At 43.9% G+C, this 22,695-nt stretch overlaps 1 protein-coding gene across 10 annotated transcripts in view; it reads left to right on the plus strand.

Annotated features, from left to right (window-relative positions):
• Positions 1 to 22,695, plus strand: part of COBL (cordon-bleu WH2 repeat protein) — a 227,214-nt gene that overhangs the window by 51,155 nt on the left and 153,364 nt on the right. For 9 of the 10 annotated variants that reach the window (XM_053259321.1, XM_053259322.1, XM_053259328.1 and 6 more), the window contains one exon: positions 8,386 to 8,592. In XM_053259321.1, the coding sequence (XP_053115296.1) occupies positions 8,386 to 8,592 (207 nt within the window). Of the gene's footprint in view, positions 1 to 8,385; positions 8,593 to 21,635; positions 21,824 to 22,695 lie in introns of those variants that run through there. The other variant, XM_053259329.1, reaches the window with a different exon arrangement.

The following is a 22,695-nucleotide window of genomic DNA, read 5'->3' on the forward strand; positions in this document are numbered from 1 at the left end:
AGCCAATCAGATTCGGCTGGGAGCAAGTGGTCTCAGAAGTTTTGACATTTTCAACAAGGTATCTTCAAATCCATGAGCCTCTCTTGCTGAAATTGTACCATGTGTGAATTTTGTTAATACAGAAAAGACCTGGAAGAAAAAATAAATGTACAGTGCAGCGAATGTAGATTTTATGCCAATTTAAGCCAAAGCCCTTTTGATGACTATAGGTCACCTCCAGCCTCAGAGGCAAGATGCCTCTAAAAACCAGTTGCAGGAGAGAAACATGCCCTCACCTCTTGCCTGTGGGCTTCCCAGAGGCATCTGGTGGGCCACTGCGGGAAACAAGATGCTGGACTAGATGGGCTCGGGCCTGATCCAGCAGTGCTCTTATGAGGGCCAAGCTAGACATGATAGTGTTGGTATCCTTTAATAGTTTCATGGCCAATGCTGACACAGCTCCCACTCACAGTAGTGACTGAGCGAGACACTGAGCAATCAAGACCAGCCCCAGCCCTGGATCTTTATACTAGATCAGAACCTGAGGCAGCCCAGCCCTAGCCCCAGATCTTGACACCAGATCTAAATCTGAGAGAATCCCTGAGGAGACAACAGCTCCAGGGTTGAGCTCTCTGAGGCAGCAGAACCCTAGCCATTGCAGAGCTGGCCTCACCCACACCACCTCGTACCCCCAATGTCTGCACACTACCGCTGGCAACAAGCTTAGCAGGAGCAGGTGGAGTGGAGGAGGAGTGCTAGACTTGAAAGGTGATTTTTAAAGGGTTTTCACTCTCTAGCCAGGGAGGCAGAGCCCAGGAGGAGTAATCTGATCTCAGAGGTCCTTAAGGGTTCAGGCTGCCTCTGACTGCTGTTGACAACTTTCTTCCTTGGCTCTCTGCAAGGTCCTGTGAACTGCCCTCATCTTGTGGACAACCAGGACAAGGCAAATAGAATATCCAACCTATTCACGGAGAAAATGTAGAGTGGGGTGGAGGTCTGATTTTTAATATCAAAACGTCCCCCCACTATCTTCCTGTGATCTATTGATTCTAGCCTTTCTTGTTTCTGATGTCTCACCTAGGCTATATGAAAAGGTGGTTGGCCAACAAATGTACTGATGAACAACAAATGTGGATCTCTTTCTGGGTCCAAAATTTGCATGTCCAAACTCTTTCTAACTCTGTATTAGTGGAGCCCTGTGCAAGCTACATTACTTGTTGTCAAAATCCTGATATATGAATGTCTGGAATGCTCTTCCAAACCAGCAGCATATTTAGATAATATTCTTATCCCTAAATTTAGGCGTCCATTTACTCTTGCCTGCCTAAATGCCCTTCCAACAGCTGTTAAGGATGGTAGATATAAAGGGATTTCGTTTAATTTAAGGATTTGCCCCTGTGGAATGGGTGCCATAGAAACTTCCCCTCATGTTATTTTATATTGTAAATTTTATAGTGATGCCCATTTAAAATTAATTACTCCCCTTTGGGGGAAGTTTCCAGGTCACTCCGATGAATTTTATTTAGAGTTTCTGTTATCTAACTTTTGTAAAGAGATCACTTTCAAGGTGGCTAGGTTTTGCTACATTGTTTGTATTATACGCTCTAGTCTTATGTAATGTTTTTTGTTGTACAGTCTGATCTACGCTCGTAATAAAGTTTATCTGATCTGGAATGCTCTTCAGATAAATGAGGATGTATATAGTGTTAATTCTGCTTGCACATTTGCAAGAGACTGAAGTATTTACTAACAGTCACATGACTTTCTCCAAATCCAATTAAATATATGGCAACAGGTTCTCAGTTATATCCCTAGAAGTTTTCTGGTAGATCTGCAGAGTTGACAAGTACTTTATGTTAGAGGTGGGCATTTAAGACTTGCTGTTGTTTCCATTATCATCTTAATAATATTATATATAACACTATAGTGTATATGGTACCTTTTATAAGGCATAATGTTGGAATGACATTTATGAGTGTGTTCCTTAGTATAGGATTTGGTATGCCAAGGTTACATAGCGAATGGTCTTTATTAATAAATAACTAAGATAGGTGTCAGTCCAAAGGGCTTTGACTTGTTCTCATTGCATTCCAGGACCTTGGTGTTTGTAAATCCTGGGAATTGCTTTCATGCTGTTTTTGTTTAGGGGTGTCATTTGTGTTTTTTCCTTTTCGAGGCAGCCTCTGTCAAGAAGCTTACTCTAACAGGAAGGATAATATGTACAGGTAACTTGTTTATATCAACTATGGAATTATCATGCTAATAAACATGGCTCAATTTGCAACATACTAAGATCTTTTAAAGTATCAGTAAATGCGCCTGTGCAAGGAGACATGAACATTTTATGCAGTATGGAAACTATTGCTTTTATTTATCTGACATTTGAGGCTTGGAATATTTTTGGCCGAAGTCTTGTATCTTCTGTAAGAGTAGTGCAGAGTATGAGTATGATTGCTATAGACTGGAGGTAAGGCAGGTATGCTTATATTATGCATCATTTAAAAACAAACAAACTGAGTATTGTTTAAAAAGGAGTTTACACAAAGGGATTGTGTAAGGATTTGCTTCTTCTGTCAACAGAATGCTCTCTCTGTTAGTAATATATTTGGTTCTTCTCCTTGCCAAGCCTAGCTCATCATCAGTAACATGGTCTAGTTAAGTGTCATCAGAGGAATTCTTTGTGAAGTTATTTAACAGTGGAATGCTTTTTCCTCATGATGCAGAAATCAGTTTGATTTTCAAGTCCAAAACTGCATGTATAGGTTGGGAATTTTGTTTGGAAAAGCATCATAAGAGTTTTAGCAGCTCTCACAAAAAGCTATTGATCTAATGGTGTACAACTTGAATTTATATACTGTAGGAGTACTCCTTCTCTAGAAGCTCCTATCTGACCCATTGAGAAGAACAAACATTTCAGCAGCCAGGTACCACCCAAACAAACTCTGTCGGCCCTTTCAGAGGTACACTTAGGTGATTTTGGAGTGTGGACCTAAAGGCCTTTTGTGTCTGCCACTGCCGCAAGATAAGCTGCAATGCACTACTGTATTACTTACACCAGAACATGTTAAGGGAAAGCTGGAAACTTTGCGGGGGGCGGGGCGGTATTTTTTAGAAGAAATTCTGAATAAGATAGTCCCCACTGACCTGCACATACCATATTTGGCATGGACAATCCTGCCACTTGAATTAGATTCACTGTAGTGTTCCTGGGCTGGGTCTGGGGCTCCCCAAAAATGTCCTGCTGGGGGCTGGGTTTCATGGACACTTAGTATGCTCTTCCAGGGATTAATTCATAGCCCAACTTCCTGCAGCAGTGACAGAAGCTTCTGTAGATGGTACAGGTATCTTCCCATTATGGATTGAAAATGATACCACCATTGAGGTAAGCAAGGTTATAGGTGCAGCAGGAACTGTGTAACTTTGACCACTGTCTGGAAGTGTCTCCATTTGCCTCATGGAGCCCAAAGGGCATGATTGCAATGTGAAAAAGCACTTGCAGGGTGGCAAAGGCCATCCCCCCCCCCGGTTTTGAGCATGTATGGGCATGCGTTAGTTGCCCTTTGTAAGGTCCAGGGCTAAGAGAATGTGAATTTTTCCCAATTCACCAGAATGTCTGCCTGAAGCATCATGTATGCATCACACTTAACACTTGGTTCACCTTGTGAAGCTGATGCAAAACTTGATGGTGGTTCTGTCTAGGGATGTGCGAACCGGTTCGGATCCGAACCGGTTCCGGTTCGGCGGTTCGATCCGAACCGGGGGTGGTTCGTTTTGAACTGGTTTGGACCGGTTCGGACACCTGAAAATTTGTAGGATGGTAGCTGGCACCCAGGGGTACCTGTCATCCAAACCCCAAAGCAATCGGACACTTGTACGATTTTTTATGAATTTTTGAAAAATATTTTTATTTTTTTCTCATAGGATATAATGGGATTCGCACCAGACCATTATTCCTTATTGTGGAGCACCCATGGATGCCAACAACCATTGCAAACCCTGAAGCAATCAGACACCCCTATGATTTTTTATGAATATTTGAAATATTTTTAATTATTTTTCTCATAGATTATAATGGGACCCGAACCAGTCCATATCCCCTATTGTGGAGCACCTAGGGGCACAAAAGCGGGGTGGGTGGTAGACAGGCAGGGGTGCCTACCACCCCAAAAATCCCAAGGCAATTGGACACTCCTCTGATAATTGGTGAATTGTTAAAGTATTTTTGAATTCCTCATAGAGAATAATGAGGATTGCAGCAAATGTATAGCTTCACGTCGGGGGGAAAGGGGTGTCGTAGAGTGCAGTGTGGTGGCTGGTAGTTCCTAGGGTGGGCAAGGAAGCTATCAGAATTATTTGAAAGGAACTGGGCAAAGGGATGATTTTTGGTTAATTGTTGAAGTTTACGTGTCTTTAAGGTTTTCCCCCATTAGATATAATGAAGGGTGTAGCTCTTCACGTCGGGGGGAAAGGGGTGGCCTAGAGCAGTGTGGGGTTGGTGGTAGTGCCGGTTATGAGCAGGGAAGCTACCTGAATTTTTTCAAAGGATTTGGGCAGAGGGCTGATTTTTGGTGAATTGTTGAAGTTTATGCGTCTTTAAGGTTTTCCCCCATAGAGAATCATTGAGGTGTCAGCAGCCCCATAAGTGCACTTGGGGGGTGCTGGGGTGGCCCAGAGCGAGTGGTGGTACCACCACTCGTAAGACAGACATTTCAGTGTCTTCATTGTCAGTTCTGAGGCTGGTTGCTGTACCCATTGTCATTAGTTTAGTCTTCTTTACATTTAGTTATAGTCCCATTTTTTCACTGTGCTCCTTGACTTGAATTATTAGAGCTTGCAGATCATCCGCATTCTCAGCTATCAGAGTGGTGTCATCAGCATAGCACAAGTTATTGATGTTTCTTCCTCCAACTTTAAAACCACACTCATCTTCTTCCAATCCAGCTTCTCTCAGTATATGTTCAGCATATAAACTGAATAAATAAGGAGAAAGTAGACAGCCTTGTCTTACTCCTTTGCTGATCTGGAACCATTCTGTTTCACCATGTTCCATCTGGACTGTGGCTTCCAGTCCTTTTATGTAGGTTTCTCATGAGAACAATGAGATGTTCTGGGGCACCCATTTTCCTAAGGATATTCCACAACTTGACATGGTCGACGCAATCAAAGGCTTTTATGTAATTAATAAAGCACATATTGACTTCTTTTGGGTATTCTTTGGCTTTCTCAATTATACAGCGTGCATCAGCAATGATGTCACTTGTTCCTCGGCCTTTCCTGAAACCAGCTTGAACATCCGGCATTTCCCTTTCCACGTAGGGCTCTAATCTGCTCTCTAATCGTACTTCGTTGGATGATCCTGAGCATTATTTTGCTAGCATGTGAAATTAAGGATATTGTGCAATGGTTTGCACATTCTGTTAAGTCTCCTTTCTTTGTTATGGGTATGTGGACTGACCTGTTGGCCACTGTATCATTCTCGAAATTTGCTGGCATAGTTTGGTTAGAGCCTTGACTGATTCTTCTTCTGTTGCCTGCCATATTTCTGTAGCTATTCCATCAATAGCCTTCAATATTCCATCAATAGCCTTGATGGAATAGCCTATTCCATCCATGGAATAGCCTATTCCATCAATAGCCTTCTGACTTGGTAATGACCAGAGTGCTGATCTAACTTCATCTTCCTGTACTAGAGGTTCTTGCAAATAGGGAATATCTTCTAGAGTATCTTGGATGTTGATGTCCATGCTGTACAGATTTTCAGTATACTCCTTCCATCTCTGTTTGATCTTCTCTGAATCAGTTACTATCTGTCCTTTGGCATCCTTTAACATACCAATTCGAGGTTGGAACCTCCCTTTGAGTTCAGAGATCTTTTGGAAAACCTTCTTTGTTTTTCCATGTCTATTTCCATCCTCAAAGGCTTTACAGATGTCATTGTAGTACTGCTCCTCGTCTCTTCTAACAGCTTTCTGAAGTTCCCTATTGTTTCTTCCTGGGGTCTTTATCTGTCTTGACTTTGGCTTCTCTCCTCTTCTTGGCAATTTCCGCCATCTGTTCTGATATCTATTTTGCTTTCTTCTGTTTCTTGGTCTTTGGAAGTCTCTTTTCACATTCATCCTTAACAACTTCTTTGATTGCATTCCACAGTTCCTCTGGTTCCCTATCAATGAGGTTCAGAACTTCAAAGCAGTTCCTGATGTGTTCTCCTTGAAAATGGTGGGAACATTCTCAAGATCATGTTGAGGAAGCTCGATAGCTTGGTTTTTCCGCTTTAGCTTGACATGGAACAGTTCAAACTTGAGCAGTTGGTGATCTGTTCCACAGTCTGCCCCTGGCCATGTCTTTGCTGTTATAACTGAGCTCTTCCACCTCCTTTAACTAATAATGGAATCAATTTTGATTTCTGTGTACTCCATCTGGTGATGTCCATGTGTATAGGCGCCACTTTAGTTGGCTTGGCAGAAACTAATAAGTTGTTCTCCTGCTTCGTTTCTGTTTCCTAGGCCATACAGGCCGATTGTGTTTTCCTCCTCCATCTTTTCCAACTTTGGCATTCCAGTCTCCAATCACCAGTATCACATCTTACTTTCATGTTCTGTCAATTTCAGACTTAACTTGAGCATAAAACTCATCAACTTCCTCTGCTTCTGCATCAGTTGTTGGGGCATAGACTTGAAGAACTGTCATGTTAAAGGGTTGTTCACAAAATCTAATTGATATTAGTCGGTCACTGACTGCATTGTACCCAAATACTGTCATTGCTATGTCCTTCCTGACTATGAAAGCAACACCGTTCTTTGTTTTTCATGTTCTGAGTAGTAAACGGTATGATTTTCTGACTGAAAGTGTCCCATTCCAGTCAATTTTAATTCACTGTTGCCCAAGATGTTAATCTGTAGTCGATTCATTTCACCTTTCACTGTATCGAGCTTCCTCATAATCATGCTTCTTATGTTCCACATTCCCATTGTAATTCTGTCTTTGCAGCTTTGGATTTTCTTTTCCCACAAGGCAACATCAGCTGCTAGATGTCCAAAAGGCTTTAGTCTAACCGCATTATAAACACCATCGGTACTCTGAGAGATCCTCAGCTCTTCCTTAGTAGCATGTTGAGTACCATCCAATCTGAGGGGCCCATCATCTGGCACTACATCAACAATCATTCTATTTTGTCTATCCATGTGGTTTTCTTGGTAAAATACAGGAGTGGTTTACTATTGCCTTCTCCCATAGAGTATGAAATGATGCCTTTGTTGTTGTCACTGAAGTGATCGTCTGCCTCCAGCACCTTCCTATATTGCTGCTGCCCAAGGTAGTGGCCTGCTTGCTTTAGCTGGGCAGCTGGGATGACCTTCGTGCTTTGGATGACCCTACTGGGAGTATACTTCCCGGCATACTTTGCTCATCTCTTCCAGGACCACCCCCCTGCCCGCCATGATGAGGCAGCATAGCAGGACTTGATGTTGACAAATCATAGCAGAACTTGACAAATCAACCTCTTTTAAGAGTGGTAGATTGCATGACATGATGGTGAAATGACTGTCTGTGTGTGTCTGTGTCTGTGTCTGTGTGTCTGTCTGTCTGTCTGTCTTCCTCCTGTGGTCACTTCCTTGTGGTAGAAAGTCTGAAGTATACACTGCAGTTTGTGTGTGTGTGTATGTGTGTGTTCAAACATTTTACATTTTCTTTTTTTGATGGTTGGCAACTGAGTATACAAGTGATTGTTGGGACTTCATAGAATGCATGTCTCTGCCAGTAATCAAGGCCTGATTTAGGGCTAGTTCATTTGTTTTTGCTTATTGCACTATTTCAGATTGTGCACTCTGGTTGGCCCTTTCCAGGTTTGGAGCTGGTTCACATATAACATTAATTTATGGTTAATATGGCACCAACATGGGAAGTGGGGAATCTGTCCCTGAGAGCCGGGGAGTCATGTGTATTCCTGAGGCTGACTCCTGATTTGCACTGGACCAGTTACTCTTCTTATATTGTGCTTATTGGTCAAACATGTTTTCCTGTGCATATACCATTATTAATGACTATTGTACTGCACCAAAGAGAAATATTTTTTTTGAAACTTTGTGGCACGTTTTATGCTGCAAGTTTGTTTTCAGTGTGCCTGCTTTGTATCCTGAAATGAACACTTTGGCTCTGGGAGGTGAGAGAATACATTTAAGCATGCAGCAGGTGTCTGCTGGGAAACCAATTTGTGGTTTGCTGCACAAAGTATGAAAATACCCTTCATGGTACAGCACTGTGATTTTGTCTCAAAGTCAGTACCTAACCCTGCCTGATTTTCTGTTCCATTGTTTTGAAAATAAGAACCAATTGTTAAAGAGGCATTTCTTGTACAGCACATACATAACAAACCAACCGTATGTTGTCTTTTTCTCCCCTCCTCTTCAGGCGAAGAATGAAGGCCCGTGCACCCCCGCCACCAAACCTACCTCCTACTGCTTGTAAAGTTAATAATGAACACAAATCGACCACTGACCTAGGAATGCTGCCTGATCAGTGTGTGATAAATATGAAGGAAAATCTGGTTAACAGGACAGTGGACTTTACAGTAGTTCTTCCAGATGGAGAAGAACAGAACAATATTATGCAGGGGAGGTAAGTCTTTCAGATAGCCATGTCCTTATTTCCTTGCCCATTAAGAGTATTTTGATTGGGGTGTTGACAATAATGTTGCCACTGGAGATATGGGTACTATACTTTTTCTAATCTTCTGTAGCTTATATCCACCAGTACATGATAGATTGAGAGCTCCTGCTTTGCTTCCCCAGACACTTGGTTCCTTTCTAAATATAGATCTCTTTCATCCAGCATAAAAACAGGGGCTTGCTCCATTTGTAGAATTAATCACTTCTGCTAAATGAAGGCCAGGCCTGCATAACTTTGGCAGCATTCAGCTTGGTGCATCATACCAGCCATGTACAGTAACTTCCCAGGTGGGTTCAGTCTCTGGGTGGTTAACAATAAAGTAAAAACAAGTTAAAAACACACACACAAACTTAAAACAATTTAAAACAATTTAAAATCAAACACAGATTAAAACCTAAACAATTAAAAAAACTGAAAAAGCTTGGCTGAAGAGGTGGGTTTTCAAATGCTATTTAAATGCTATTTAAAAACTGTAAGAGATGGGGAGGATTGTATTTCAGTAGGGAGCGCATTCCACAATCTTGGGGCAATCTAAATAGAGATGAAGTTATCTTTTGATCAGTGTCTAGAAGATACTTTGCTAGAGACGAATCAAAAGCTATCGAGACATTTGTTTAGTTTGACAGGAGTATATCATTTTCAGTCTGGCTTCTGACCCAGTGTTGAGATTGAAATTGCCTTGGTTACCATAGCAGATTATCTGTGCTGGGCAATGGATGGGGAAGGAGTGTAGCCCTGTTGAAACTCCTGTACCATGCAGTGGCATTCAGTACCACTGACTATGGTGCCTTGCTGGAATGGGCGGTCACCAGACTTGGGTGAGACCTGGAATGCAGGTCTCAGAAGGTGGTGCTGAGAAGATTGCATTTTTACCCTATTGCTGGTAGTTTAAGAGGTGCTGCAAGGGGTGATCCTGTGGTGCAGGGGTTGACCATGCTTTTTAACATCCACATGAAATTGCTGGGTGATTTGGGCTGAGAGATAATTGGTATACTGATTATTTTATTAATATGATTGTTCATATATTTAGTGCTTATCAATTTTAAAAGTTCTTGAAGAAATTTTACTTAGCAAAAGGAATGTGAAGGGGGAGGGGGTGTCACAATCTAAAAAGAAACACAAGGGAGACACCAGCAATAGCCACTGTGGAGTTATTGACCCCTGATAACTAAGCAAAGGGGCACCTTTCAAAGTAGTGGTTCTCTTATATTTAGCAGGGGGAGAGCAACTGGCCCTTTCCAACCCCAGCTCTTCAGTGGCTGTTGGTGGTGTCTACTTTATGTTTCTTTTTAGATTGTGAGCCTTTTGGGACAGGGAATCTTTATTTTATTTTATTTTATCTTTTATTCATTCATTCATTCATTTATTTATTTTTCTGTGTTAACTGTTTTGCAAACTTTTGTTGAAAAGCGCTATGTAACTATTGGTAGTGGTAGTGGGTGTTCTGCTGAGATGACCAGAAACAGTTATGTTCCTGCTAAATGTAAGAAAACCATTACTTGAAACATTTCCTCTCCTCAGTTAACATGGGTAACAGGCAGGCCTGCTCAACTTAGGCCCCCAACTGTTTTTGGACTACAACTCCCATAATCCCCAGCCACAGTGGCCAGTAGCTAGGAATTATGGGAGTTGTAGGTCAACAGCTGCAGGAGGGCTGAAGTTGAGCAGCCCTCTGCTAAGGGGTGATGCTGAGCTATTTCCATCTTTGTTCTTAGATCTTAAGGAGATTATGGAGGCTCTCGGATCAGTGATGGACTGGATGTGGGTGAATACACCGAAACATAATCCAGATAAGATGGTACTACTACTAACTGAGAGATCAGGGCTAAACTAGGCATTACCTCAAGCAGGGGATTGGCCCTTGCATACTTTGGGTTTTTGTTTATTTGTTAAGTAGAAGACGTGGGGAGTAGTTTTGAGAACTTTGGTTGTAGAGTGGTATATAAATTTTTGTCATCGTCGTAGTAGTTAGGATTGCAGTGTGAATGGAGGGGGATGTTTTTCCATGGCATGGGGAGGCCATCCTCAACGTGACGGGTTATCAGCCTCTGCATGCTCCGAGACAGGACCAATAAAATTAAGCACGCTAGTTCCTAGGGTGACAACTCTCACTCAGTCCCCAGTTCCAGTCCTGTCTTGCTCCGTTAAGACAGCTCTTGGTTCGAGCTCTTGCTCTATTCCATTTCCTAGACCATTTCAGGCTAGTTCTCTCCCTTCCTTTCCTTTAATCCTTTCTTCTGTATGCAAGGATGTTCTATCTAATTGGCTTTTCTTGGAATTTTGAAGTTTTGGTTCTAAATTGGATTAGAAGTGGTAAAAATTTCTGGTGGTGTTCTGAATTAGTAGCGGTAGTCAAATTGCTATTTTTAGTTTCAAATGGCTTCAAATTAAGTTTTCCTTTCAATTTATTAGTTTTATCTTAAAGCCTACATAAAGCCGATGCAGATCTCTCATCTTGGGGATATGCTGAAGGGTTCCCTGTCAGAGGGGCCTTAATCTGATTTGAGGGGCAGAGAGTCAAAAAGGGTTGCTTATGACCAGGAGGCCCTGTTCAGTGTCTCCCCCAAGGGAATGGGAAAAGGAAGGGGATTGTGCTCCTGTTGAGTGGGCCGGTCCCTCTGAACAAGCAGTCTCTGCTGGTTTACATCTGCAACCACTCAAAAAGGTGGCAAAAAAAGACCAAACATGTCTCTGAGGCAGAGGGGAGTAAAAGAAAGAGAAAGGAGTGAGTGAGCAGCTTCAGATTTGGGCAGTTTGTGGACAGCAGCCTCTTTGGAGCCTGCCTGATCAGACCGCCAAGAATGAAAGTGCTCTGTTTGCCATTTTGGATACGGTTAGCCCGATTCTCATGACTGTTTTGGCAGGGGCGTCCGCCATTATTGAGATTTCTGTTGGTCAGGGGTCTAGCTCATTAGCCCCTGCCCTTGATACTCTGACTGCGCCAGGGACTTTGTATCCACCTGTGCCAACACCACCATTTGCACCCGTCCTTCATGCTGCGACTTCTCTTCTGTTGGAGCTTAGGGGCCTGAATCTGCTGCTGCCAGCAGTGATTCCGCCTACATCAGCGTGGAGTGTGAGTATTAATGCAGTGATTATTCCTCCTGATGTGGCTGCAGGAGTTTGTGGTCAGACAGTGTTTGCGGCTAAGTGGCTGTCATCGGAGTCTGAGAAAGAGGAGAGGGAGCTGTTGGATGAGCCGCCCCCCCCCCCCCCGAATTACCTAGCTCTACACGTCTTTTTATTAACTCCAATTTTGAAGTACTTTTGTAAAAGGCCAAGCGGGCCATTGAAGACATGGCTAAGGAGTCTTCTGTCACAGCTACATCTGAATTGGACCAGGATGTTTTCCCTGCCACCCCTATGATGACTGCTACTGTACTATCTCCATCTCTTTTCACTCTGAATGGGGTGCCCCAGTCTCCTCAAAACCTGCTGTCCTTCCCCAAAAAGCTTTATACATTACCTAATGATGTTATAGCCACCTCATGGCACAGTAGGGAAGCAACTTGCCTAGGGAGCAAGAGGCTGTTAGTTAGAATCCCTGCTGGAAAAACCTATATTGGTCAGCTCAGCAGCAATATAGGAAGGTGCTGAAAGGCATCATCTCATACTGCATGGGGGGAGGCAATGGTAAACCCATCCTGTATTCTACCAAGAAAACCACATGGCTGTGTGGTCGCCAGGAGTCAACACTGACTCTTTTAGCACTTCCTGTGGTGGACGCCCATGTAGCCCAGCTCGTGTCAGGAACGTTGATGTGTAAGGAGGGGAACAAGCAACTTAAATATGTTATAAATATATTTAAATATAATATTTATGTTAAATATAAGCAACTTAAACTTGCTTCAGAAGGGGCATGAGGCTACTGCTACAGTCATCAGGGCTTCAGTGACTAATTCAATATTTGCGAGGGCATCTATTCTTTGGGTAAAGGACCTGGTGCAGTATATTTTCCCCCAGGAAATGTTAAATTGCGCAAAGGGGTGAATAAGTTGGCCAAGGCGGCTGCCCTTATGGCGGAATCGAGTCTGGACTGTATCCAGTATGCTTCACGTGCTATGGCCTCTGGCGTGGTGCTATGCAGAGGCCTCTGTTTAAAAAACTGGCATGCAAATACCAAATCTAAGGTCAGTTTGGCTGCCACTCCATTCTCGGGAGGGGGAACTTTTTGGGGATTCTTTAGAGCCAGTTTTAGTGGAGACTAGAGATAAAAAGGCCATACCTACTGATCACTTCGCAGGCCTTTTAGAGGGGGCGCCTCCTATTCATCTTCCTTTCATCCCTACAGGAGTTTCATCTGTCATCCTGCCAATCGGCTGTCGTCCTGCCAATCAGCAGTTCAGAGACAACTTCAGAGACAACCACCCCAACTCTTACAGATCAGCTTGGTAACAATCTTGGAATGTTTGAGGCCAAGGTGCGGCTAGGAACCAACAGGGCAGGTCCTTCCCTTCCCCCAACCAGGGAAACTGTAAGCAATGACTCTATCCCAGTAGGGGGCAGGCTTCTGCAGTTTGAACAGCACCTCTGATCGATGGTTGCTACAGACAGTTCACCAAGGTTATTCCATATAATTTCTCCTCCCCCCGATTTTTGTTTGGATATTCCCAAGTCAAGAGTTCAGTCGAAAAGACTATTAATGAGCCAGGCCATTCAACATCTGTTGGATATTCAGTTCATAGCCGGTTCAGTTGACCTCATTATGTACAGCTGTTTCTTCTTTGTTCTTTCTGATGCCAAAGAAGGACGGGTCCTGGCGAGCAATCCTGGACTTGAAACACCTCAACAAATGTGTGAGTAAGAGGTCATTCTGGATGGAATCCCTCAGGTCGCTCAAGGATGTTGTCCAGGCAAGGGACTTCCTAGCGTCCATCAACCTTTTGGAAGCCTATCTCCATGTGCCCATTCACCCCTCATCTCACAGGTTTCTGAGGTTTCCCTATAACCACTGTCATATTCAGACAGGGCCCTGCCTTTTGGGCTGTCGTCGGCCCCCAGGGTTTTCACCAAATTGATGGTGGTGGTGGTGATCGCCCATGTATGGCTTCAGGGCATTCATGTCTACTCGTATTTGGACGATCTGCTGATTCGTTCGTCCTCACTAAACCAAGCAGTCAGGGACCTAACTGCTACACCTAACTGTCCATATTCTTCAGGACCATGGCTTTGTGATCAATGAACAGAAGAGCAACTTACATCCTTCCCAGTGTATGCAGCATCTGGGCACTCTTTTTGACACCCAAAGGGCCACGGTCTTCCTGCTCTTGGAACGGCACCAGAAGTTGGTTGGCCTGATTGAGCCCCTATTGGACAAGTGTAGAGTGGACATCATGATCCTAGCACAACTCATGGGGTCGATGATTGCTTGCTTGGGGTGCACCCCTTGGGCAAGCTGGCACTCGCTCCAGTAGCTCATTCTACCATTTCAGACGGTCATAATGGAAAAGAGGCAAGTGATAGTTCAGCTCCCTCACAAAGTCCAGCAGTCTTTCCTCTGGTGGCTATCTCCGGCCATGGGGGAGGGTCTGCCTCTTGAAAGCAAGGTGAAAGCAAAGTGGTGGTCACCACCGACATGGGTTTCTCTGGTTGGGGAGGTCATTACCTGGGTCAACATGCTCAGGGAATTTGGGATCAACAGGATTTGTAGCACAATATCTATCTATCTATCTATCTATCTATCTATCTATCTATCTATTTATACATTTTTATACCGCCCAAAAACAATCGTTAAGACAAAAGTGTGTGTGTGTGTGGGGGGGACATTACAACATTTTAAAAATTTTAAAATACTTTAAAACAGCATTAAACCATTAAAACAACATTAATTAAAAGCCTGGGTGAAGAAATGTGTTTTAAAAGACTTTTTAAAAGCTGTCAGAGATGCGGAGGGTCTTATTTCACTAGGGAGCGCATTCCAAAGCCTCGGGGCAGCAGCGGAGAAGGCCCATCCCTGAGTGGCCACCAGATGAGCTGGTGGCAGCTGCAGACGGACCTCTCCAGCAGATCTCAGTGGGCGGTGGGGTTCATGACGAAGAAGGCGTTCTTTTAAATACCCAGGGCCCAAACTGTTTAGGGCTTTATAGGTTATAACTAGCACCTTGTATTTTGCCCGGAAACATATCGGCAGCCAGTGTAGCTCCTTCAATACAGGAGTTATATGGTCTCTCTGAGATGACCCAGAGACCAGCCTGGCTGCCGAATTCTGGGCCAACTGTAGTTTCCGGACTACGTACAAGGGCAGCCCCACATAGAGCACATTGCAGTAATCCAGTCTGGAGGTTACCAGCAGATGTACCACTGTTTTGAGGTCGTTCACCTCAAGAAACAGACGCAGCTGGCGTATCATGCGAAGCTGATAGAAGGCACCTCTGGCCACCGCCTCAACCTAGGAGACCAGGGAGAGGCTCAGATCCAGAAGCACACCTAGACTGTGTACCTGTTCCTTCTGGGGAAGTGTGACCCCACTACACTTAAATGGAATTAAAGGTGATCCAGCTAGCCTTGCTTTACTTTCAAGGTCATCTTCAACAAAAACACGTCCTGATCAGGACTGACAATGCCAAATCTCATATCAATGCCAAATGATATTGACAATGCCAAATCTCATATCAATCACTAGAGGGGCACAAGATCATGCACCCTGATGAAGGAGACCAACTTGTTGTTCGTGTGGGCAGAGAGCAACCTACTTTCAGTATCAGTATCAGCCAAACACCTGAGCGGTTCAGCAACCTTCAAGCAGATTGGCTGAGTTGACAGTGGATAGACCCGGTGGAATGGACTCTCAATCTGGAGGGCTTTGACCAGATCATGGAAATTATGAGATGTCCCAAACTGGATCCCTTCATGACCCCTCTCAACGTGCAACTCTCAAGATTCTTCATGAGATACCAGTGTTGCCAGGTGGAACAGGTGGATGTGCTCGCATTTCTGCCTGACGAGATCCTCAGGGCCATCATCAAGAAGCTTCTGTCAGAGGGGTCAGTGGTCATCCTTGTGGCTCCATAGTGGCCGTGGTGCCCTTGGTTCTTGGACCTTCTGTCCCTGTCTGTTCTTCCTCTGTGGCAGCTTCCTCTACAAGCAGATCTCTATTTGCAGGGGCCGCTGCTTCACCTGGATCTGGCTTGGCTTCAACTGCACATGTGGATGTTGAGCACAGGTCATTATCTGACAGGTTATTCCAAACAAATTCAGGACACGTTCCTGGCCTCAAGGCATCCTTCCATGTCTCGTATTTATCAAGCCACCAGGTCGGCCTTCTGTACTTGGGCACGTAAGAATCGCATCCAACCTACCTAAGTGAAAATTTAGGAGGTCCTGGTCTTCCTCCAGTTGGTCTCCAGATGGGCCTGCGCCCTAATACCTTGAAGTGCCATACTTCAGCTTTATCTTCTGTCCTTGACATATCGGTACTGGGGTCCTTGGCTTTACATTCTCACATTAGCTGTTTTCTTCGAGATGCTTCTAACATTGCTCCCTCACCTGTGCACAGGTTTCCATCTTGGGACTTGAACAAAGTGCTGAATGCCCTCACTAGGGCTCCCTTTGAGCCTCTATGTTCAGTCTCATTGAAGCTGCTGTCATTCAAGGTGCTAGGAGAGTTGATGATGGCCTTGTCAGCACGTAAAGAGCTGTAAAGAGACTCAGGAGTTTAAAAATTGGATTGAACCTTTATGCCCAAGATTAATTTGGGTTTTCATAGACAACAAGAGGTGGTCGTGCCTTCTTTTTGTCCGAATCCTCCTCACCTGAAGGAAAAAATTTGGCACATGCTGGATGTGTGTAGGGCGATCAGAATCTAGATTAGATGAAATAAAACCTTCTGTAAATTGGATTCATTTTTTGTGTCTTTCCAGTCTTCATCCTTGGTAGCCAAGGTCACCAAGGTCTCCCTGGGCCTCTGGATTAGGGCAGCCATTATTCTAGCTTACAGGTCACTCCAGCTGTTGGTTCCCAGGAGCGCTTGCGCATCAGCTGCATTCTCGGCCCAAGTGCCCCTGACCAAAATCTGCAATGTGGCAACTGGGCTTCTGCATCGTCATTAATTAAGCACTACAAATTCCCTTCCTTTCATGCAGCCCAGGCTGCTATGGGGCGTACAGTCTTACAGCAGGTGGTTTAGCCATCTGCTCCCTGTATTTTCAGCTTGGGTGTGTCCCATCACGCTGAGGATGGCCTCCCTATACCATGGAAAAAGAAGCATTGGTAGACTTACCATGAAGGGTTCTTTTTCAGAGTTTAGGGAGGCCATCTGCCCCGCCCACGGATGGTGGGTCTCTTCGTTGTTGCAGTGGAGATAGTTGGTTTTATAGCTGGGGAGGTGGTGTGACTCCCAGGGTAACAGTTTCCCTATCTCTCTTTTTTTGGCAGCTCTTGAAAGTTGTTTTCTGTTTCTAACTGCTAGCTTTTTCTCTGAGTTCTCTTCTCCAAAGCTTTGTTATGCTTTACCATCCTGGAACTGGGGACTGAGTGACAGTTGTCACCCTAGAAACTAGCCTGCTTAATTTTGATTGGTCTTGTCTTGGATCATGCGGAGGTTGATAACCCGTCATGGTGAGGATGGCATCTCTATTCCCTGTAGAAATAGTGTAGAAAAGAACCCTTCACGGTAAGTCTACCAATGTTTCTTTTTCCATTTGTCCATGATCCTAATATGGATCCCAGGTCGGGGACACTGTGGCAGAGACAGAGAATCGCTTTCTCCTCATGCTTTGGTCCTGATTTGGATCCCCCACAATTGCTGTTTAGCAGAAATCAAACCAACCTGCATGTTTAGAGAAAGGTGTAGTTTGGCCTTCATTCGATCCAAGGTTAGCTATTCAGCATAATTTGGATTGGGATGTGTTCCCCATCATAAGATATAGGTTTGTAGCCTGAGTGTGCACCTTGATGTTCAGGTGGTAGGAGTGCTATTTACCATTTAGGGTGGTGCACCCCTACATTTTCTCTTGGAAAAGACAGGCATGATTACAATAATTCATGTCTTAGTAATATGTACTCTACTTGGGTTTCTTTGAAGAGTGTTTGGAAACTTTAGCTAGTTTATGTGGCTGCCAGGGTATTGACTCAAATCAGTTGGTTGGGACATTTATCTCCCATATTGTTCCATCTACACTGGCTGCTGATTTGTTTCCAAGTCCAATTCAGAGTACTGGTTTTTTGTTTTTTTAACTTTTGCAGCCCTAAATGGCCTAGGTCCCAGATACACTCTTACATAACCTCAGAGACCCTGCTGCACGTCCTCTCCCCACCATCTGCTTGTTTTGCAGGTGGGTACGTGAGACAGGCCCCTTTCAGTTGCTGCACCTTGATGTTGAATGTCTTCCTAAGGATGTCCACAATTGCTTGCCTTCTGGCAAATGGTCAGAGCTTGGTTTTGCCAGATAGTTTTTGAGGATGATGTATCCTGATTGTCTGTAGGACTGTGTTGCCGATCAGGTGTTAGCTGCTATTTTTATTTTTAAGTGTTTATCTTTTCTGGTATTTTGACTTTATCAAAGCTGCCTGGAGTATATTCTGTGATAGAAAGGAGGGATGTAAATATCTTAAATATATTTCTGAATACACATGTGGAAAAGAACCACACCATCACTAAATAGTGTAGAGCTTCAATACTATAGAGCCTCAAGCTCTATAGCACATTTTCCCAATAAGCATTCCCACTTCTGGAAGGTTCATGCTCTGATAAAGATCAGGTGGAGGGGGAAAAAATAGCCTGTTTATGTGACTGTCATGAAAGTGTATCGTACTGGAACAAAGCTGATCCAAAGTTATGGAGCCTTTGATAACTGGGGTCCTACCTTGACTAACTGAAGGTAGACACATCTATAAATCATAACATGTTTATATTTAGACTAGTAAATATAGCTTACATGCTGCTAGCATAGATGCATTGCATAGATTTTCTTCTGAAACCACACCCTCCATTTAAAACTGGTTCAAATGTGTGAAAGCAACAATACCACATGCTGCCAAGTGTCACCACATTTTCAACCATAAACTTATTTGTTGTAGCGTTCTGTCTTGCCTTTCTATTATCAAGAATTGCCTAAGATGGTTTTGCAACCATAACAGTGGCGGAGGGAGGCTGGTGGCGGCCCGTGTTCAGCCGCCGCCACAGCCCCCTGCCTGCATCAGACATCAGATGCAGGGGGATGGCTAGCCACGTCCCCACATCTGATGTCCGATGCAGGGGCATGGCTTCCCTACCAAATGGGGCTGCACAGTCCCATTTGGGAGATCAGACCACGCTGTGTTGGCAGTGATGCCAGGAGCGGCTCTCCCTGCCTTTAGAGTAACTCCAGCCATGCTGCCATCGCAGCACGGGCTGAAATGGGTCCACGCAGCCCCGTTTGGGAGTGAAATAACGCCTCCTGCATCTGAGGCCGTGAGGCGCAGCCCCTGGGGGTGGCAGCCCGGGTTTTTTGAACCCATTTGCCCAATGGTGGATCTGCCTCTGAACCATAAGGATCAAACATTTGCCTTTTGGTTTTAATGAAACCAGAGATTCTCAGGAAGCTGAATTCTGTGACCAATAGTACATTCTGCAGCTTTTCTACATTCCTGGAGAATTGCATATAGCCTGGCCTCTGCTTTGAATAGGGACCCAGGTCTGTAGCATAATGTTGTACATAACAGAATGCTGAGTCCACTTTGTGTAAAGTGCCAACAATTTTGAACTGGAAGCCCCAGTAGTAGGACCCATACTACTCTGTGCCATGGCAGCTTGCTTTTTGCTGCACTTTAGCATAGATATTGCAGATGACCCAAGAGTGGAATGGCAGATGATAGCTCAGGGTGGGTTAGGTGACACAAAGGGACATAAGCAGCGTTCGATACCATCAACCATGGTATCCTTCTGGGTCACCTGGGGGAGTTGGGAATGGGGGGCACTCTTTGCAGTGCATCAGGTAGATCCCAGATGGTGGAGCTTGGTGACAGTTGCTCCTCAAAGCAGGAGCTGTTATTTGGAGTCCCTCAGGGCTCCATTCTGTCACCAATGCTTTTCAATATCTACATTAAACTGCTGGGTGAGGTCATCAGGAGATTTGGTGTTGGGTGTTATCAGTATGCTGATGACACCCAAATCTACTCCCTTCCTTCTTCAGGAAATGGCACTCATTCTCTAAATGCCTGCCTACAGGCAGTAATGGGCTGGATGAGGGAGAACAAATTGAAGCTGAATCCAAGCAAGGCGGAGGTGCTCATTGTGGGGGCTCAGAATCTGAGGGGTGAGTTAGATCTTCCTGTGCTGGATGGGGTTACACTCCCCCAGAAGGAGCAGGTGCGCAGCTTGGGAGTGCTCCTGGACCCAGACCTCACCCTGGTTTCTCAGGTGGTGGCCATGGCCAGGAGTGCTTTCTATCAGTTTTGGCTGGTTCAACAGGTGTGCCCATTCCTTGAAGAGGATGACCTCAAAACAGTGGTGCACCAGCTGATAACCTCCCAGCTTGACTATTGCAATGCGCTCTATGTGGGGCTGCCTTTGTACGTAGTTCAGAAACTTCAGTTAGTTCAGAATGAGGCAGCCAGATTGGTCTCTGGGGTAATCCGGAGAGACCATATTACGCCTATTTTGAAACAATTGCACTGGCTGCTGATATGTTTCTGGGCAAAATACACTCATATGACCTCAAAGCAATGGTGCACCAGCTGGTAACCTCCCAGCTCGACTATTGCAATGTGCTCTACGTGGGGCTGCCTTTGTACGTAGTTCAGAAACTTCAATTAGTTCAGAATGCAGCAGCCAGACTGGTCTCTGGGGTAACCCGGAGAGACCACATTATGCCTATTTTGAAACAATTGCACTGGCTGCTGATATGTTTCTGGGCAAAATACAAAGTGCTGGTTATTACCTTTAAAGCCCTGAACGGCTTAGGCCCGTTTACCTCAGAGAGCGCCTTCTTCTGCATGATCCCCACCACGCATTAAGGTCATCTGAGGAGGTTCATCTCCAGCTTGTCTGGTGGCGATTCAGAGGTGGGCCTTCTCTATAGGGGCTGTGGAATGCGCTCCCTGCGGAAATCCGTAACTTGAATTCTCTATTAGCTTTCAGCAGAGCCCTTAAAATGTATTTGTTTGGCCTGGCTTTCCAGAGTTTTTAAACTGGTTTTAATATTTTAACCCGGTTTTGGGGTTTTTAATTATTGCAATTGTTTAATTATTGTTTTAAAATGTTTTTAAATTGTTAACTGTTGTTATATTGTATTTAATTTTTGTTTTAGCTCTTTATTGTTTAATGGTTTGTTTTTAATTGTAAACTGCCCTGAGCCATTTTGGAAGGGTGGTATACAAATTAAAACAAAAAACAAAAAACGGATTCTACCTGGTCCCTTAAAGCTGCCCAATCTGGCTTGGCTTCTCTGTTTGAGCTAGAGATGTAAAATTTCTTGTAATTTTGAAGTCTTCTCTTTTGGGGGGCAGGGGTAATGCAAATTTGGGGGGGGAAAGTTGAAATACACACAGTACTAATTTTTGTATCACATTTAAACTTTAAAAAAAACTATCTTAAGGACATACAATGAACTAAAAAAGATTGCTATGATCGGAAGAGAAACCAGAGTATACAATGGACTATGTACATCTTAGCACAAATAATTTAAAAAATCAACAAAAAACTATCGACTTGCCAGAAGTGGATGCTCATGGGCTTAGTGTCTCCACATTCTGCTTTTTTCACAGTAAATAGCAGCTGGATCAGGTCCCCCGTCTGACATATCTACTATACGTTAGAGGCAAATAGCTACCCTTGGCACTCTTTCCCCTTGACAAATAGCTGTAGGGAGTTCCAGTCCAGTCACTATTAACTGTGGGGGTGTGGGAAGCACGCACACGCTCAGGCTAAGTTCATGCTTCTTGTAACATGTAGTTTAACTCTGAGATTTGTCTGTGTGGGAGAAGAGGCTAAGTTGGGAAGTCCATTCACTCACAAGGGTGAATGCAAAACTACTTGTTCTCAAATATGCCATTATAAATCCCTTTTCCCTGAGGTTTCAGTGAGGAAACGCTGCAGTACATGACACTGAAGTAAGCTGTACAACTTGATACTTAAAGATGAGGTCATCCTGATAAATATTACTTACTTGGAAGTCTGTCGTCTCTACTTTCCAGAATTTGGTTTTAAATAGCATACCTTTTAATAATAAAACAAGAATGGGAACAGAGAAAACTTCCTGTGGTAAGTTATAGATAGTATTGTTGAGAAGGTCAGCTTAAGGTTTCACACTCATGTTTCTGAGTTCTGAATGCAGAAGTATGGAAGAAGAATAAATGAAATTCTGAGTGCAGATGTATGCGGAAAGTATGTCAGTGTTGTTTTGTGTCTAAAGCTGAAGTTCTATAGTGATTCCGATTTGAAGGGTACCCTTCCAGAATAGGGCAGGTGTTTTTTTAATAGACACAAGAAGAACTTCCTATAGGGCATTCCAAAACCTCCAGGCAACTACTTGTTTAATTCTCAGATGTGGCCTTACAAAGTTATTCTGAAGCCTAGAGAGCTGTCTGAATTCCAAACATCAAGAGTAACAGTTCCTATTTCATGCTATCAAAACAAACAAACAAACAAACAAACAAACAAACAAACAAACAAACAAACAAACGCTTTCTAAGTGGACTTCATTCATTCATGCAAAACATTCCCTCTCCAGCTCCTGGCAGATGGTGGAATCTGCTCTTATGATTGTGGCATGCATGTTTATAACAAATTGTTTAAAGCAAGTAATTTTAAAATGAAACTGCAGGTTGTATTCCTTTAACTGGATTGTAGGGTGCAAAGCGTTTTTCTAGTGATAGTACATGTTTACTTGGAAATAAGCCCCAGTGATTGATGGGACTTACTCAAAGGAAAATGTGCCTTGGCTTTTAGTCTTAAGTATATAAGGGGGTTCTGCTGTTTTTGGTCTGGAGCTTTTTGTCTCAACACACAAAAGGGTTTGTGCATTTGTTGTCCCTAGTTGTTAGTAAGCATTGGCTATAACATGGAGAATCCTCGCCCCCCCCCCCCATTATTGTTTTGATGAACATACTTTTAAAAAAATCATTTGAAAGGCA

Source organism: Hemicordylus capensis, chromosome 6 (assembly GCF_027244095.1).
Source record: "Hemicordylus capensis ecotype Gifberg chromosome 6, rHemCap1.1.pri, whole genome shotgun sequence".
In the NCBI taxonomy this organism is placed as follows: Eukaryota; Metazoa; Chordata; class Lepidosauria; order Squamata; family Cordylidae; genus Hemicordylus; species Hemicordylus capensis.